This window comes from Arachis hypogaea, chromosome 4 (assembly GCF_003086295.3).
Source record: "Arachis hypogaea cultivar Tifrunner chromosome 4, arahy.Tifrunner.gnm2.J5K5, whole genome shotgun sequence".
In the NCBI taxonomy this organism is placed as follows: domain Eukaryota; kingdom Viridiplantae; phylum Streptophyta; class Magnoliopsida; order Fabales; family Fabaceae; genus Arachis; species Arachis hypogaea.
Window position 1 is genome coordinate 20,698,777 of NC_092039.1, and position 18,351 is coordinate 20,717,127.

The 18,351-nt window shown below is 38.1% G+C and overlaps 4 protein-coding genes across 5 annotated transcripts; 1 reads left to right on the forward strand and 3 right to left on the reverse strand.

Moving 5' to 3' along the window:
* Window positions 1-1,015: 1,015 nt before the first annotated feature.
* Window positions 1,016-3,083, forward strand: LOC112794736 (serine/threonine-protein phosphatase 7 long form homolog). Its single transcript, XM_025836719.1, has 6 exons — window positions 1,016-1,075; window positions 1,253-1,270; window positions 1,747-2,079; window positions 2,167-2,462; window positions 2,537-2,627; window positions 2,733-3,083. The coding sequence occupies exons 1-6, from the start codon at window positions 1,016-1,018 to the stop codon at window positions 3,081-3,083; spliced, it is 1,149 nt and encodes a 382-aa protein (XP_025692504.1).
* Window positions 3,084-4,774: 1,691 nt separating this feature from the next.
* On the reverse strand, window positions 4,775-7,932 carry LOC112794737 (uncharacterized). The gene is made up of 4 exons (XM_025836720.1): window positions 7,485-7,932; window positions 5,691-6,683; window positions 5,240-5,595; window positions 4,775-5,128 (listed from the first exon to the last, which is right to left on the reverse strand). Exons 1-4 carry the CDS (start codon window positions 7,930-7,932, stop codon window positions 4,775-4,777), a joined length of 2,151 nt encoding a protein of 716 aa, XP_025692505.1.
* Window positions 7,933-8,330: 398 nt separating this feature from the next.
* Window positions 8,331-10,262, reverse strand: LOC112796476 (uncharacterized). Of its 2 annotated transcripts, none has more exons than XM_072235328.1 (5): window positions 10,059-10,237; window positions 9,508-9,558; window positions 9,341-9,398; window positions 8,924-9,044; window positions 8,331-8,846 (listed from the first exon to the last, which is right to left on the reverse strand). In XM_072235328.1, the coding sequence occupies exons 1-5, from the start codon at window positions 10,106-10,108 to the stop codon at window positions 8,818-8,820; spliced, it is 309 nt and encodes a 102-aa protein (XP_072091429.1). In that variant the 5' UTR covers window positions 10,109-10,237; the 3' UTR covers window positions 8,331-8,817. The 2 variants fall into 2 exon arrangements, with proteins under 2 accessions (XP_072091429.1, XP_025694726.2); XM_025838941.3 differs by having other exon boundaries at window positions 8,347-8,846; window positions 9,508-9,563; window positions 10,059-10,262.
* A 512-nt stretch (window positions 10,263-10,774) lies between these two features.
* Window positions 10,775-13,494, reverse strand: LOC112794738 (uncharacterized). The gene is made up of 8 exons (XM_025836721.2): window positions 13,327-13,494; window positions 13,060-13,196; window positions 12,779-12,931; window positions 12,547-12,677; window positions 12,018-12,251; window positions 11,592-11,770; window positions 10,899-10,999; window positions 10,775-10,780 (listed from the first exon to the last, which is right to left on the reverse strand). The coding sequence occupies exons 1-8, from the start codon at window positions 13,349-13,351 to the stop codon at window positions 10,775-10,777; spliced, it is 966 nt and encodes a 321-aa protein (XP_025692506.1). The 5' UTR covers window positions 13,352-13,494.
* Window positions 13,495-18,351: the final 4,857 nt, after the last annotated feature.

Consider the following 18,351-nt stretch of genomic DNA (forward strand, 5'->3'; position numbering starts at 1 on the left):
ACCCTCGGCTGATTTGAACCTGGAATTGAAGTTTGAAGCCATGTGCCGGATGCAATAAACATGATATGCTAATGGGGGAAATGCCCAGAAAACCTTATTAAACTGACTCCACTCTCCGTCAACCATATTTTCATTGTAATAAGGGACAACAATGCATTCGTGGATCGTACCTGGGAGGCACTCCTGCAAAGCTTGTAAGAGCGCCAGAATCCTATTATATGACTCTTCCTAGTCGCCATAGATCTTGGCAATCGCCTTTTGCTTTGCCATCCACACCTTCCGATACGAGGGCTTAAAATGATAACCCTGATGGACAGCACATTGCAACACTATGATAGACACCGACGGATTAGTCTTTATCATAGGTAACACGACCTTGCAAATCAATTCACTATCCAGTTGCGCATGTTCCTAAGACATGATTGGTGCCAGACAGGTATGTGATCCACCGAACCGATGTACCTCCCTATGAATTTTGTTCCATTATCAACAACATACTAAACAAAAAACTAACGTATAGAGTCTAATGCATCTATAATATAACATAAAATATACTAGTAATTCAAATTCTGTCGTAATGCTACACGAAAACTCCATGAACAACCATTGGAAGTATGAAATGTGTTGAAGTATGAAATGTGTTGAACAGGATTATGGGAAGGGAGGGTGTTGAACATGAATGTGGTGTCAGGAAGGGTAGGAAATCGGACCGTGCGAGACTCTAGCATCAACTCGGAGGGTACGAGTTGTGTGTGAGCATCAACTCGGAGGGTACGAGTTGTGTGTGTGAAAGCGGAGGGTCCGAGTTGCTGCATGTTGGACACGCGGCACTCAGACGTTGCTCCCCAGACGGTGCCCCACATACAAGGTTGGTGGATGAGAATTAATCTCTCACTATCTGAGTTTCTCCTTTCAGCCCTCACTTTCCATTTCCAAAACTCCATTGCTCTTCTTCAAACCTCTGCTGCCGGTGCTTTGCATGCTGGGAGAAAGAAAAATGTCGAAAAAAAATAAAATGAAAGATGTTGATCGTCCTGAGTTGCATATTATACACTATCTCAATGTGCCTGAATATGTAAGTTTGTTATCATTTTTTTGAATTTTTATAATTATAATTATTGTTGTTAAAATTTTTAGTAGTTATTATTATTGTTAGGATCTGAACTTAGAAATATATATGGAATAGTTAGGAATAATTTAAATTTATTTTTTAATTTTTTGACTATTTCTGTATGAAATTTGTTATTGTTAGGGTGTTAATGGTTTTTATGTATGTAAATTCTTGTTGTTATTGTTGCGGTGATTAAAAAAAAAACGGAGAATTTTTTTTTATTTGTTTAAATTTTTTTGTATAATTTTCAGGATTTTGTTTTTATAATTTTTAGAATTTCGGAAGAAGTGAAATATTATTAAAATAGGTAGAAAATAAATTTTGAAAATGAACAAAGAGTGCCGAATTGTTAATAAATTTTGGATACAGTATGTTAATTTTTTTTGGAATAAATTTATAAATTCTTAATTATTTATAATTGTTACTGTATTAGTAAATATTATTGTGGCTACAATAAAATAATAAAGTGTTAAATAAGAACAGCATAATTTTCGAAAACGTGTTACCTTAAATAATTGTAATTATCATTATAAGAGATGTTAATTTATTTATTGTTAAATTTATTTAAGTAACGTGTTAATATTTAAACAAAATAGTGTGAGTTGATGACTAATTACTTGTTTTGTCTTTTTTAGAAATTAAGAATGTTGACCTGTGACCATCCACTTCCCCCGGATCGGTATAACGATCGGGTGGAAGACCATTTACGAGTTACTGGCTTCTATCATGCATCTCAAATTGGTGTCGTACAAAATCAGAAAGCACTCGTGAATGCTCTAATAGAACGGTGGCACCCTGAAACACATACGTTTCACCTTCCAATTGGTGAGTGTGCCGTAAGTCTTGAAGACGTGGCTCTAATTCTTGGTCTCCCGGCGGATGGTCTTCCAGTTACTGGGATGACAATGAGTAGCTTCTCTGCGCTGGAGGCAGAATGTTTGCATCAATTTGGAGTGGCACCGAGTAAGGTAAAGTGTAGAGGATGTTGTATAAAACAGACTTGGCTGCGGGACCTAAAAGAAAACATTCAGTTGAATGATGAATTAAGTATACAGAGGTACGTGAAGTGCCATATTATGTTGCTGATCGGGACGATCTTGTTTGGGGATAAATCTGGGGCAGGTGTGCACTGGAAGTTTCTACCCTTGCTTCGTGACTTTGCCAGTATTGGACATTATAGTTGGGGTTCGGCATGCCTTGCACACCTCTACAGGGGGTTATGCAGGGCCTCTCGTTATAATTGTAAGGAAATAGATGGTCCAATAACACTTTTGCTTGCTTGGGCGTGGATCCGACTGCCATATCTATCGCCGATCCCGAGAGAGCCCCATAGCTTTCCATTAGCCAACAGGTAATGTCACGTTACAATGTACTCGTAGCTTTACATTTTAAATTCAGTTTATCTAATTGAATATGTGATATTAGGTGGCGTAATTGGGAGCGTGGTGATCGACGATATAGGTATTTGAATCTAGCTCACTTTAGGAAGGCCTTTGATGAACTCCAGGAAGGCCAGGTGTGGTTTACTTAAATATTTATGATTTTGGGTTAATTTAATTAGGCATTTTTATTGTTATTGATGTTCTGGGTTGTATTCATAAGTATCTTCTATTTTTTCCAGTTTGTGTGGGTTGCGTATGCTGTGGATCGCGTGGATCCGAACATAATTCCTCCTGAGATCTATATGCAATCGGTTGTGTGGTCTGCAACTGTTCCGTTGGTGTCATTTGAATGTATCGAGTGGCATGCTACCGACAGGTACAGGAGACGGTTCGGTTTCGTTCAGGAAGTACCTCAGCAGGTGCAAAGTCTTGACAAGGCGCATGGAGAAGTACTGACTGGTCCTAAGAATCTTAACTGGGCCACAAGACCGACTCATTCAATTTGGGTTATGCATTGGACAAACAGGTATCACTACGTTCTTTCTGAGCTTCCCATGCCTTCACAGCATCCATTGGAAACTTATATGTAATGGTACCGGTCAAAATATGGTGACCACTTGAATTTGTCGAATCTTGTGGGTCAAGAAAGTGATGACGATAATCAGGATATGGATGAGGGTAATCAGGATATGGATGATGGTGGTGAGGGTATGGATGAGGATAGTCAGGACGGGGATAATGACAATGAGGAGCTGGAGCCACAGCCGGTGCCGCCACCTAGTTCGAAGCCAGTTCCACTAGAACAACCTCAGTTTTCAGGCCAGTATGTACCTCAGTCACAGTTCTCCCCGTCCGTTCCAATGCCGCAACAATATTGGGGTATGTCACAGTTTGAAGCAGGAGAAGGAGGTTCTTTTAGTCAGTTGCTTGAGTTCATGGGTGCAGATGCTGGACAAACACAATATACCAATCAGCCTGATTTCTTGGCAGGTAGATATTCATTGGATGCGAGGCTCCCGTGCCATACCTCATCGGTTGCTTCCGGAGGGTTCGTATCTGTCGATTCTAGTAGAAGTGTAGGTGGACGCGGAGTTCTTAATACTCAAAATCCTAACCGTGTTGACATGGGACCACTTCAAGAAGATGATAACCCACTCGAGCAAGAGACTAATGCATATCTAGTGGATAACCCGGATGACGAGGATGATGATGACGAGGATGAAATAGAGGAGTTCGATGAGGATGAGGAATCCCGCAATGATGGTATTATGCTTCGTATTTTCCTTTACATATTCGATTTTATGTTCATTCTGTGTTCATAAGTGGTATCCATGTTGGTTTGAGTACCTAATGTTACTATATTTAACTGTTATCATTAATTTGGGTTCATTAGTGGTATCCATGTTGGTTTGAGTACCTAATGTTATTTTATTTAATTGTTTTCATTAATTTGGGTTCATTAGTGGTATCCATGTTGGTTTGAGCACTTATGTTATAATAATTAATTGTTATTATTAATTTGGGTTCATAAGTGGTATCCATGTTGGTTTGAGCACTTATGTTATAATAATTAATTGTTATTATTAATTTGGGTTCATAAGTGGTATCCATGTTGGTTTGAGCACTTATGTTATAATATTTAATTGTTATTATTAATTTCATTTTTCTGCTACACAGGCGGGGCACAAACTCCGGATGACAAAGGCAAAGGTTACAATCTGAGGATTGATCCACCACATCGTAGCGCTAATCGCTACACGCCGTCTGTGTTAAAAAAGGCCGCAAAAAAATGCAAGAACTTAGTGAAAGATGTAAAGTGGTCAATGAGAAAGTAGTTGTGGTGTAATACTCTATTTATGCCTTAAAAATTGTCTACAATGTCTATATTTATTCGCATCTGTTGGCCATTATGTATGCATGACTTGTAGCATTTACGGTTTAGGGTAATTATGTATTAATACTGATCTGGAGTATGGTTTGTTTAGAGTAAGTATGTATTAATAAATTTGACTACGGACTTTGTTTTAGTAGTTTGTTTGTTTAGAGCTTTTATGTATTTATGAAGTAATTGTAGGGATTAAATATGTCGACTATTTTGGTTTATGTCAGATTATAAAATGCTACAGATGGAGAGTAAGGCTGGGTTGCCGTAGTTTATAACACAACACAGAACAGGTTACATATAACATACTTGCTTAATTCAAATGCACAACTCATGACAAACCATATATTGCCACATAGATAAGTAAGAATAACAATGTCAACGCAGAATAAGAATCTACTAATGCTCTCTGTTGGCATTTGCACCACCTTGCTGACGGCATCTGCCACGGCTGTGCCCCTCAGCCCCACAAAGCGTACATCGCCTAGGCCGACGTAACATCCGTGTGTCCATCTCGTTCAAGAATCGTGTCATTTTTGGGCGACCTTTCCCGAGGCGTCTCAAGAACGGATTCGGGATGAACCGAGGTCCGTTGTAAGCAGGCCATGTAGTAGGGTTACCTAGTGGCCTAAACCTTGCTCGGTACACCCGCCGAACTTGGTCCATCTTATACACATCATGAACATACACTTGCCAATCCAGTCGCTGGTTGGCACAACATGCAAACACATGTCGACAGGGGATCCGGTCCACCTAGAACTCACCACAGTCACATCGAAGCCCACGTAGGTCAACTGCAAACTCCATGCCACTTGGCATCTCACGCACCTCAAAGACCTCATTCTGCCGGTCAAAGCAACTAACCTGAATATTTCCTGACGCAAGCTGGTTTGCATGCAACTTGGAGGTAACGACATCGGAAAACACATGGCCAGCATTAATCCGGGCTTCCGCTTCCGCTCTTTTTCGGGTAAACAACTCGTTCAGTCTGTAGAATGTTGCCTTCACAAGGGCAGTCACGGGGAGATTGCGTGCACCCTTCAATACTGAGTTGATGCATTCCACTAGATTTGTCGTCATATGACCCCATCTATATCCACCATCAAAAGCCAACACGTACTGTTCCCGGGGGATTCGGTTTAACCAGTCAGTGTATGCCTCGCCCCGTTCTCGTAAACGTTGGTAACGCACCTCGTACTCACGCACCGTTCTCGAATATCCTGCAGGATAGAAATCCATAATTGAGACAATGTTGGTCAACACACGAATTGAATCGAACTCTGATATTAAATTAATTAGCTACTCTGATAGTTACCTATGTTGACGACCAGTTTCTGCAAGTACGGCGCCTTGAATTTCCTCAAAAAATTCGACTCTATATGCCTGATGCAAAACATATGAAAGGCTCTCGGAGGTGACCAAGCCCCGTTACTCCTTTCCACAGCTGCATTTATGGATTCGTGACGGTCGGATATGAGCCCCACACCATCCCGGGTGACAACGTGCTGACGAAGGTTACTCAGAAAAAAGTGCCACGCATCTGAAGTCTCTCCCTCCACAATTGCAAACGCAATTGGGACGATATTGTTGTTGCCATCCTGTGACACTGCCACTAGTAGACAACTCTTGTACTTTCCGTACAAGTGAGTCCCATCGACCTGGACAACTGGCTTACAATGTCTGAAAGCTCTAATGCAAGGGTAATAACTCCAAAAGACACGATGCAATACCCGAATATCAGTCACCAGGTCATCACCTTGATATGCAGGCATAGTCTCAAAATGAACCACAGCTGACGGCTCCTTCTGACACATGGCCTCAAACCATATAGGCAACGCTTCGTACGATGCCTCCCAGCCACCAAATATTTTTTCCACTGCCTTTTGCTTAGCCAACCACGCTTTCCGATAGCTAACAGTGTAGTTGAACTTCGATTGCACCTCTGCTATAACCGATTTTACCTTTAAGGCGGTGTCAGCCTCAACCAACGGCTTAATTGCTTCTACAATTGTAATTGAGTCCAGCTTAGAATGATCCTGAGAAATTGTTGCTCTGGTACATGTGTGACTGCCATTATACCTCCTTACAACCCAACAGTACTTCCGGCTGATCATGCTAACCCGGATAAGCCAATCACATCCTGACCCATACTGAACACACTTCGCATAAAATGTCAATGGCTCAGACTCATACACCCGATAATCTACGCTTCTTCGTATAGTATACTCTTTTATCGCCTTAATAACAGCGTCCCTCGAACTGAATTCCATCCCAATGGCAAATTCACCATCTGCGACAACAGGAATTTCTGCGGGCAGCCATACAACAAATTTTAGAAACATAAATATTAAAACATTCGAAAAAAAAGGTAAAACAAATGATGACTACATCAATTATAATGAAACCATCCAAGCTAATTATTTTTAACTAATTAACTAACAAATATTTGTATTCAACTAATCAACTAACAGATCCTAATTTTAATTAAACTAATTTAGTAGTTATATTTCTATTTACTTAATTAACTAATCAATTCCTATTTATATTCAGTTAAATTTAATTTAAAGAACTTTATCAGATTTAACAAATTTTAATTTACCTAAGTTACCTATGTTGACTTAATAATATACTAACTTACATTTAATTTAACTAAATTTAACCCCGTAAAGAAATTTTAATTTAACTAACTTACTTATATGTAATTAATAACTTCCAATTTTACCAATTTTAATTAAACTGATTTTCTAGTTACATTTACTTAATTTACTAATAAATTCCTATTTATATGGACTTAATTTTAATTTAACTAAATCTAACCAATTTAACAAATTTTAATTTAACTAATTTACTTATATTTACTTAATAAATTCCAATTTAACCAATTTTAATTAAACTAATTCACTAAAAAATTTCAATTTATAATTACTTAATTTATTAAATTAACTCATAATTATGGAGAATCACGTACCAGTATTTATATAATCCGGAAACTCCGGAACATGCATGGCTTCCAAATCCAAAACTCGCATGAATGATGGCTCCTCAAACGGCACATCGTTTGCCAGAGCAGTTGCGACATCAGACACATCCGGAGCCATAGCTCCGTCACCTGGAACCTCATCTCCATCTGGACCAACAGCTTCGTAGTTGCTTTCGAACTCTTCCTCACTGTCACTATTGTAATCCTCCCGTAGAATATTACGGTCGGCCTCACATTGCTCAAACTCCACATACAACTCGATGAACGATAGTTGTCTCCGATTTTCAATATACATGGAAAACATATCTTGCATGCTCACTTCGTCCGTTACATATTTCGTTTGAAACTGGACGAATCCACCAAACATTTGTATAGGATTTCTGTATAGAATACATGATATCCTTCTTGCTCTCTCGGAATCAATCTTTTCACATATCACACCCTTTAGCTCTTCAAATGAGATTGTAAAAGGAATCACCAGATCTAACGGATTCTCACAAACAAATGTTACTCCTTCAGATGTTTGTAACAAAATCTGACCAAAATAATACACCTTCAATAACACTCTGTCACTCATTTCCCTCAATCACATTAACAACCTCATAAACTTGAGTTTCAGATTTTTGACTCCTTTGATAAACAAGAAACAAAAGAGATGAGCTACAAAACGAGAGGACCGTTGTTGAAGAAGGAGAAGAAGACGATGCGAGAGTGATTGCTCTGATATGCATTTTCACCAACTTTTATTAAAGTCCCAACCAAATCGGACTGTGCGATTCCCTAACTGAATTCAAAAAAATTATATAATAAAACATGTCGGACCCTCCGATTTCACAACGCAAAAAAAATTAAAACCATCAACTCGGATGGTACGATTTCCATCATCCATAAATTCGTCATCACTCCTTCCACAAATCGTACCTTACAACTTCTTCTAAAAATCGCAAGAAGATTGAAATTACAACTTCTTCTAAAAATCGCACATGGTATAAATTGACCCTAAATTATAAAACACAACTCTGAATTTATTTATGTTACTAAAGTTAAAAAAGGGCAGCCCGATGCACAAGCATCCCATGTTAACACAGGTTCTGAGAAGGGATGCACCCAAAGAGTGTGATGTACGCAGCCTAGCCTGTTTCCACGGCTTGAACCTGTGATCTTTAAGGTCATACGGAGACAACTCAACTGTTGCTCCAAGGCTCCCCCTCTATGTTAAAAGTTAATAGCATCTAAATTCGGGGATAAAATTTTGTGTTTTCTAATTTATGTATGAGCAAAAGTTCTTTAAGTAGATGAAATTGTAGTTTCTTTTTCTCACAAATAGGAAAATTTATTAAATTGAATGGAGAAAGGCCAAAATCATATTGGGGTCACTACCTTTACATGATTGATAGCAAACACTGGAGAGAACTGAATCACAGAATTTTTCCTCAAAAAGAAGTTTGCCAGTTTTGATACTCTACGACCGTAGGTTGCGATCCTCTCCACCTGAGTGAGACAACTAAATCAAAATTTTTCGAAACTCAAGGATGAGAATCAGATAGCATATTTGAAATGACATCCACCTGACATAACAAATCTCTCATCTGGGTCAAAACCGAGTTGTATACGCGAATGGGAATTCACATGCCCTTCATAAGATTGAACAGAACCTCTCTGAAGCAGGCGAAGATCATAGAGCCTCATCTATAATCAAAACGAAAAGATCGCATAAGAAATAATTTCTCTCATGCAGTTGGCACATTGAAATGATTGCTACAAAGGCCATTTACGTAACATTTTCTTTCCTAGTTAGCGAGTTGTAGTAACATAAAAGAAGTTCCACCACAAAAAGTGACAGATAAACTAAAGTGGACCTACTTCTGCAGTTTAAATTCAAGCAAATTTCTTTAATTAATATAAATGTCTAGGCATGCTGAACCATGATGAGCAGAGTTAAATGATAAATATTAGCTAGTGGTCTTCCTAAAGAATCAACTAACCGTTCCGTCCATGGAGCTTGCCAAGAAGTACTGATCATCATACTGAAGTGATACCAAACTATTGTCGAATTCGCGAAAAAAGATAAGAAATAGTTAGTCGAAATAGATTAATTTCCAGTTAAGAAACAAGTCGAATAGCAATTGGCAGGGGATAAAGACTGACTAACCTGGATATAGATGAAGGCATTCTAATGGTAAGAGAAGGGTCTATATCTCCACTGAGCTACAATCACCACATAGAAGATCTCAGATACAACCCCGTAGTACAACAAATAAGAAGTTCCATCAGATAAGAAATTTCAACAGACTTAAACGCACAAAATGCAGACGAAACTACTAGATGATTTTAAACAATAAATAATTAAGAAATATGAAGTATTAGGAGTTTTAAACCCTAAACCCTGGTAAAAGTTGAACATTCATTTGTTTTCTTTTTCTTTCCCAAACAGAGTCTCAAAAATCTTATTATTAGGAGTTCCAAACCCGAATTATTTATGATGATATAGATAATTCAGCTTCACCTAATCTTCTAGTCGTTGTTATGCCAAACCTACCAGCTTCGCACTTTGCAGATTTATACACATTGATTTATATATTTTGTATCTACTAACCAATCTTACTATAAAATATTCAGATTGTTTATTGAAAGTTGATCCTTTCCTTAAACCTTTATTTTTTTTATATTTTTATTTAAAAAAGAAAAAAGCAAAAAAACCACCTTGAACCATTCTTTACTAGAATTTCGAACTTTCTTATTTGGTGATGCATAAGGTATCCTATGTTCAATAAGTGTTCGCGAGACTCTTTCTCTTTTCTCACGGAAATCTACACCGACAATTGCTCCATTTCTGAGTCCACATAAAACCAGATTTCCTTGCAACCAAAAAAAAAAAAAAGATTCACACATCCACAATCATGGATAGACAGATATGACATGATTTGAAAACACTCTAAAAACATAAAATAGAACAAACTAACAAAATATCTTTCAATTTGGGGGAGAGAAAATTTATTTAAGAGAAGAAGTAAACAATGGGGTAAAAAAAATCTCTAACATAAGGTAATTATATGATATCATCACTGCCTAAACAAAAACATCCAAGTACATCAGAAGAAGTCTGGATAGAAAGCCTCTAATAAAAACCATGGGTTCTTAACCAAAAAGAATCCATGAGAAGATCACATCATTAGGGATAAATATCAAGAGAAACAGAAACGTTGACTTTGACAGAATACACTAAATCGTCAAATTTTTCTCCCCTAAATTTGGATATAGCAAACTCTTGCTACATTTTTCACTCAAAAAGGAAAAAGCATCTGGACCTTGTTAATTAGGGGAGTCAGTAGACTATATATAAAGAGAGGAAGGGATTAATATGAAGTCCTGGCATCTATTGTAAGTCATGGAGAGTTGAGGAGCTCTGGCTATTGCTGTTAATCCTATATCAATAAACAGATTCGTTTATTAAAAAAAATCTCTCTTTAATAAAAGAATTTCATTAAGATGGAGAGAATAATAATAATACAAGATAAAAGATGAATAAATACAGAAACTTACTGAATTAACAATCTGCTGTGCAAAGATATCACTTTTACATCGTAAAAACCATGATCTCCTCCCAGTTGCCAAATCCACCAATGCAGCTCCCATGTTGGTACCTATAAAAGATAAAGAACAGCACAAATGAATACTTCACAGAAAATTAGATATGCTATATGCTCAGATGTTTCTCGTGGGAAAAGGGTGTATATATATATCACAAACACAATTGCTCATCTTCATGAACTACCAAGACATTTAGTATTTAAACCTTTCCAATGGCCCATTTTTCACATTATCGTATCTTAATTGATATAAATAGAAGCAAAAGGTAAACAGAAGGCACAGGTAAAACAGATCGTTCACAACCACATTGATGTGGGCTAAGTAAATCACTCAATTTAGCTGGACTGCAGGAGTGTACAAGTTAAAAGTGAATAACGGATTCTTGGACTATGAATAGCATCAGTATTTAATTCCAAATTATAATGAATGTGCATTTCGCTGGGGAAAAAATGTTTCTTAATCCAGCATGCATATAAAACTGTTAATTAAAAATATGGTCATAAGTCAGGGCCTAAAACTATTCATCCGCTATGCCCTATATAATAACAAACATGAGACATTACATATTTTGCATGTCCAAAAATTTGTAAATACAGATTCCATAAAAAATGTAACTTGGCCATATCTGAACAATGTATAACTTACCAATTATAGCCCGATGTCTACTATAATCATATTCTGCTGTCCAAATGGTACACTTGAAAGAAGCAACTTCATCCAGTCTGCTCCATGTGTTCAGTATACCTGACCCAAGATCTAATGATTCCACAAGGCCAAGAGAATAAATTGACCCACCGGATGTCTCTGAACCCAAAGTTGTAAACCTATTCACCATGTTAAGATCTTCCACCTTAAGATTAATTTCAATGAGAGAACTATTTTGTTATGCACTTGTGCAAAAAGAGAGAAGAAAATCTTGATTGTTAAATCTCATATAAAGATTAGAAGTTACTTAATCACATGACGATTTAAAAGTGTTAGGTGAATTTATATTTTAACTTTGTGTGTATACATGTAGAGAACTGAAGTATAGATTGAAGAGAAAATTGTACTAAAAAAGCAAAAGGATACAATGCATGTCCAACAATAGGACCGCCATTTGCAGCATGAGAAGAACACTCCGGGCCTGATCTTATGCAAGATATACCAGATGACATAACCACGGACCCTCCAGTAGGTCTTGAAACTGGACCAGGCACCACATTATTCTCATCAGTTTTTCCTTTAGCATAATTCTTCACACAATCGGGCGTCCACTTAACCTCACCATCAAAATATCCCCCATCCCTTCCAACTTCACAAAGACTGCAAGTACAAAACTTCACAAACAACAACTAGTAAAATAGTAATCAACATTATACATCAAAGTTGAAGTTGATAAGAATGAATTAAGAATCCAAAAATTGAGGTAAATTAGCATAATCAATCACTTAGTAAAAAACTTAGTTGTTGCTATTGTTCCTGTATTATCTCACAAACAAAATACTATTTAAAATGTGAAATATCCAAGTGCGGTTCATGGTAAGCACAAATACACAATACAATAGTAAGAGAAAGCAAGTGCAAGTCCAAATATGGAACACATATAGATGTAGGTTACCTGAATGAGCCATTGGTGCTGCCTGTCAATGTAATATCACTATCACATTCACCCTCAAATGTCTGCACACGGACATGCACTTGTTTCAAAGCACTAATACCAATCTTATCTGTTCCCTTATACTTCCATACCTGCAATTCAAAACACCCCCAAAAAAATCCATTTTAAGAAAAATAAAACTTGGTTGTTGAGACTGCTTTTCTTAAACATTTGGAATCACAAAACAAAATACCGAAGGCTGTGATGCTTGTATTTTCCTAAACTCCTCAGTGAAGTTACACTTGTAATTGTGGGAAGCAATGACACGATGACCATCTATCTCCCTAGCCTGAATCAACTTGGAGGTTCTGCTTCTAAGCTTCCTGCAACAACTCCTACTCTTTTCCTAGGTAACCAAAAATTAATCCATCAAGTCTTGATTTTTGACCATGATTACACTACCCAATAGGCCAAAATATTGAAGAATCATTGAACTAACAAAAGGAGTTGCAAATATAATGCTATAATTTATACCTGAGTTGAAGATGTTTGGGATGCTTTGTGAGTAGCATGCTTTGAAGATGAAGATGAAGAACGAGAAGAGCCTGGTATGGGACCTTTGATGGGGAAATACCTATTCTTCTCAGGGTCATAGTAAAACCCAGGAAGATCTGTCACACAAACACATAATTATTAACTAATTAATTAAGAAATTGCATTAAGCTTAATTTTGATTATTGTTGTGGTTATTATTAGGGGGAAAGAAGAATGGTTATGGAGACATGGAACAAATGAAATCACCTGGTGCTGGTGGCGGCGGTGGCATGATTTTGGTAACGAGAACGACCTAACGGCTAACGATTTAATTGATTGACGCGAAGACCTTGTTACCCGGGGGCGGGGGTGAAAACGCCACCGTTTTGATGTGGCGGACTATAACAACTGATCAAGTCTGATATACTGTGACTTTTCTTTGTTCTTAGAAGATGGTAAATAAATTCTCACCATGCACGTTTTTTAAATAATATAAAAACTGGATTTTTTTATTTAAATTAAATAAATATAATATTTACCGATTTAAATGAACATAGAAGAATTTATTAAAGGATTTTGCTAGGTAGACAATGACTTTTGTAAATAATATTAACAGTGGACTTTAGAATTGATCCAACAAAGTAAAAAAATCACTCCACCCCTCAAATTACCTTGTAAACCTTAACATTAGGATAACTATCTGTAAACTTAGTGAATTGAACATCCAACCATTGTTAACTGTGCATGAGTAAATCAAATCAAAAGAAATAACCATTCTATTAAAAATAATGAACATAATCATCTGCATACCTATTAAATTGAACATCCGACATATCTATTGTTCACATTGTTTAGTATTCTCATTGTCTACCTATACTTTTCCTTTACAAAAATACGTCGTTAGTCACATCTCAAATACAGTGGGGTGCTCCTAAAAATGGCCACATCTCGAGTACATTGACCCCGTTCTATGAAATGGAGTGTGCGAGGCATATCTCGGGTGCACCCGTGATATGAACAGGGGTGTATCTCGAATACAATGCATCCGAGATACGGTTGTTTTCTACTTTAGCCCACTACATCTGAGATACAACCGTGATATGAACATAAGCATATCTCGGATACACTGCATCCGAGATATGCGCGTTTTCTGATTCAGGTCAGAAAAGATCCAGGTTACTACCAGACTTGTCCTCTATATGTTTACCCATGTTGGTGTATATTTTTTTTATGAAAATATTATAATGTTGCAGATAAAAAATGGGCTCGTAACATCGAAAGTAACTAGTTATACAGAAATTATGTTTCATTACACATTAAACACATTTAATAACAATCACTACATCAAAGTGACAATATTGGAACAAAAAGGCCTAAATTTTAAACTGCATGCGTCGTCATGGATTCAAGTCGGGGGCATAGGGACACCCACGTCTAGTGTGGCCCTCTCCGCGACAGAGCCCACATCCCTTCTCCGCACGCTCAATGGCATCCATCTCATTCCGGATCCGTGTGGATACCGACCTTCCCAATGCCTTCCTCCTCATAGCTGAGTCGGGCTTCAGGCGTGCACCGTACCATGGAGGCCACATCTTTTCGTCTGGTATCGGCAAAAACTCCCTCTCATATACATTGAATACATATGCCATCATATACATTGAATACAATCGCATGTACGCTTAGTCAAACAAACCCGATATAAAGTATGTGACCAACAATCCACCGGCTCCATCTCTTCCATGCTAAAAACGGATGTCATACGATCACAATGGGTGACTCGCAACATCGGCAGGCTCTCTCTGTTCTTATCTATAGCTGTCAACAGTCGCTGCGAGTAGATGTGTTCACCCTGTAACTGAGCACGTTCTTCGCGCCCTCTGCGCACGAACAACTATTACAACCTCTCATGCGTTATCCGAACAATCACTGCCATTGGAAAATTCCTCGTTCCCTTCAGCAAGGCATTTATATACTCCGATAGGTTCGTTGTCATCTGACCATACCGAAGACCTTCGTCGCAATGTTGCAACCATAATCCTTCCTGAAACAAAAAGCCCAATCCACAATTTCACGGGATAGTGTACCGAAAGCATACAAGTACCAGTCGCATCCCTCCTTACTTGCACTATAAATAGCATTTATAAGGTACCTCTTACCCTCGGCTGATTTGAACCTGGAATTGAAGTTTGAAGCCATATGTCGGATGCAATAAACATGATATGCTAACGGGGGAAATGCCCAGAAAACCTTATTAAACTGACTCCACTCTCCGTCAACCATATTTTCATTGTAATAAGGGACAACAATGCATTCGTGGATCGTACCTGGGAGGCACTCCTGCAAAGCTTGTAAGAGCGCCAGAATCCTATTATATGACTCTTCCTAGTCGCCATAGATCTTGGCAATCGCCTTTGCTTTGCCATCCACACCTTCCGATACGAGGGCTTAAAATGATAACCCTGATGGACAGCACATTGCAACACTATGATAGACACCGACGGATCAGTCTTTATCATAGGTAACACGACCTTGCAAATCAATCCACTATCCAGTTGCACATGTTCCTAAGACATGATTGGTGCCAGACAGGTATGTGATCCACCGAACCGATGTACCTCCCTATGAATTTTGTTCTATTATCAACAACATACTAAACAAAAAACTAACGTATAGAGTCTAATGCATCTATAATATAACATAAAATATACTAGTAATTCAAATTCTGTCGTAATGCCACACGAAAACTCCATGAACAACCATTGGTGAATTGTTTGCATCGATAGTGATATTTAAGTCTATATGAGTCCAGCACTCTATACTCCGCATTCCATCGAATATTGTAGTTTTTCACCACCATTAGGATTGTTTCTCGGTTGTTGAACCTATGCCCAATTCAGAATTCTACCCTACCATCCGTGTTGTAATCCTCCCCGTCCCCAGCCTTCAAAAGATCGTCTAGCTGCATTGCATCCAAGTTCAACGTCTGATAATGGCTAGGAACATCTGACAGTCGAGGAATGACCAAAGGGGGAGGTAGCAGAAACCTACTAACACTGCCGTTGGGAGTCTTCGACACAAACTCATCTTGTAACGCTATATTGCTTGACGACCTGGACCCAGCAACATAGGTTGAATCGCCCTCATTGTCGGAATCGTCGGCACTATCAGGAAGTTGGATATAGTGGATCGGTGTTGCCTCGAGCGGCACGACTTCAGGAGCCGAAGGAGACGACCCACCCCTGACAACTACATCACGGACCACAGCATACAACTCCATCACATGTTAGGGCATCAGTCGTGCATGTACGTCGAACATTACCCTCACATGCTGATCTTCATCTATCCAGAATAACTGGTTTGTAAATCCATCGTTCAAAAGCGTATACAAAAATCTATATATAACCCTCTTAACCTCCTTTGTTCCTATTCCTCCCATATTGCTCAACATGACCGTCTTTAGCACATCCAGGGTATCAACCCAGTAAGTGCCAATATCACAGTCTTGTCAGACTCAAAAATCACTCCTTCATCACATTGTCTGACTATCCCATTCGGATAAACCACCACAAAGAAGTATTGATTATTTTTCATCAGAACAAAATCGAAAGAAGAGAAAGAAAAGAATGGTTTGTGAATTGTGTGAGAAGAAGTATTGGGATGGTCTTTATAAATAGACTTATTCTACAGCATATCTTGGGTATAGAGGGAGAGAGTGCTCACGAGAGAGGGGGAGCCGCCGTCGGGATCGCCGCTGTTGTCGAGTGTCGTTGAGGGAGGAAGGAGCACGAGATGAAGGAGCCGTCGCGTTCTGTCACTACCAGCTCTGTCGCGAGTTTTTGCCATGGCTGAAAGGGAGTCCGACCGTCCTCATCACTATAGACTTCTTCGCCGAGCTTCTTCCGCCATCATGCCATGATCAACGTCGTGGTGGTTGTTGTTGCCGCTATCTGGGTTGCTGCCGGTGGAAGAGAACTCGCCAGGAGGGGTTGCCGAAGTTTCTGGCTGCCAGGAACGTAGCCGTTGCCACCAGAACCACCACTGCAGTTACCGTTGTTCGGTTCAGTCATTCCTCTTTAGTTACGTAAGCATTTTCATTCTAGAACCTTTGAAATCAGTATTCTATTATAACCTGTTAGAGATTTTGAGTTGTTGGTGACATAGGGTTGAATTCCGGTTCTTGAATGCTGAGTTTAATGGCTGTTGCATGCGACATCAAGCTGTTGCACTGCCGCTAGAGCTCTTTGCCGTTGTTCTGCTTGCTAGAAGTCGTCATTGGAGTTTCCGCTGCTCCGTTCTCCTAGATATTCGTAAGTATAGTAAGTTGTTTCTCATTTTGAACCTCTATACTTGCTATTCTGTTATATATTAGCAAGGCTTTTGTGACGTTAATATATCAGGGTCGAGTTTCTATTGTGAGTGATACTTTTGTGGCTGTTGCTACTACTGGGTTAGTTCGGAGGCTGATGCTTCATTCTTTTGTTGCGGGTCAAATTGTTGTAACTGCAAATGGTGAATATTGTTACTGCTACCGTGGATTGATAGGAAAGCGTTTATTCCATTTTAATTGCTGCGAGTTTGATCAACCGAGATAGGAGATAATTAAAAATGTTTTAGACTTTGATTACCTGACAAGTTTAGTGTATTAGTGCAAATGAATGAATGCTTGTGATGTAAATGATTTTTTTTGCTGTGGTTGAATATATGATTGTTCGTGTTATTGATTGGTTGATTTTTGAAATTCTAGTGAGACCGAATAAATAGGTTGTGTTTGTTTATTTTTATTTTAATTGGGTATTATGTTTTCATTTAACAATCGAAGAATTATTTAGAAACTTTGAAAGCAATTTTTTAATCCTTCAGCAATATTTTAGTGGGATTAATTTATTATTGAATGGCCGATGATGACTTGGAATATGTTTAAATGTTGATGTTGGCCATGGAAGCTGGTTGAGGTTGAATTGAAAAATTCGTGAAAGGTGGTAAACTTTGGTTTTTAGGAGAGGTTTTGCCAAAATTTTTGTAAGAATTTGAAGAGTTTTGAGAGTTTTGATTATAGTTTCGAAAATGGGTTGAAAGTTTTGGTTAACGAAAAATAATTTTGGTTTGATTAATTTTATCAAAAGAGATATGTCTTGAGTACTTTTAAATATTTTAGAGTAATTAAAGTAATGAATTTGAGGATAAATGCTTTTAGAATTTTCAATTAGGATTTTCAATTTTTAACTGGTATGGCTTTGAACTTTGTTGAAAAAGTTTTAAAGTTTGAAGTTTGAAATTAGTTCAAAAATTTTG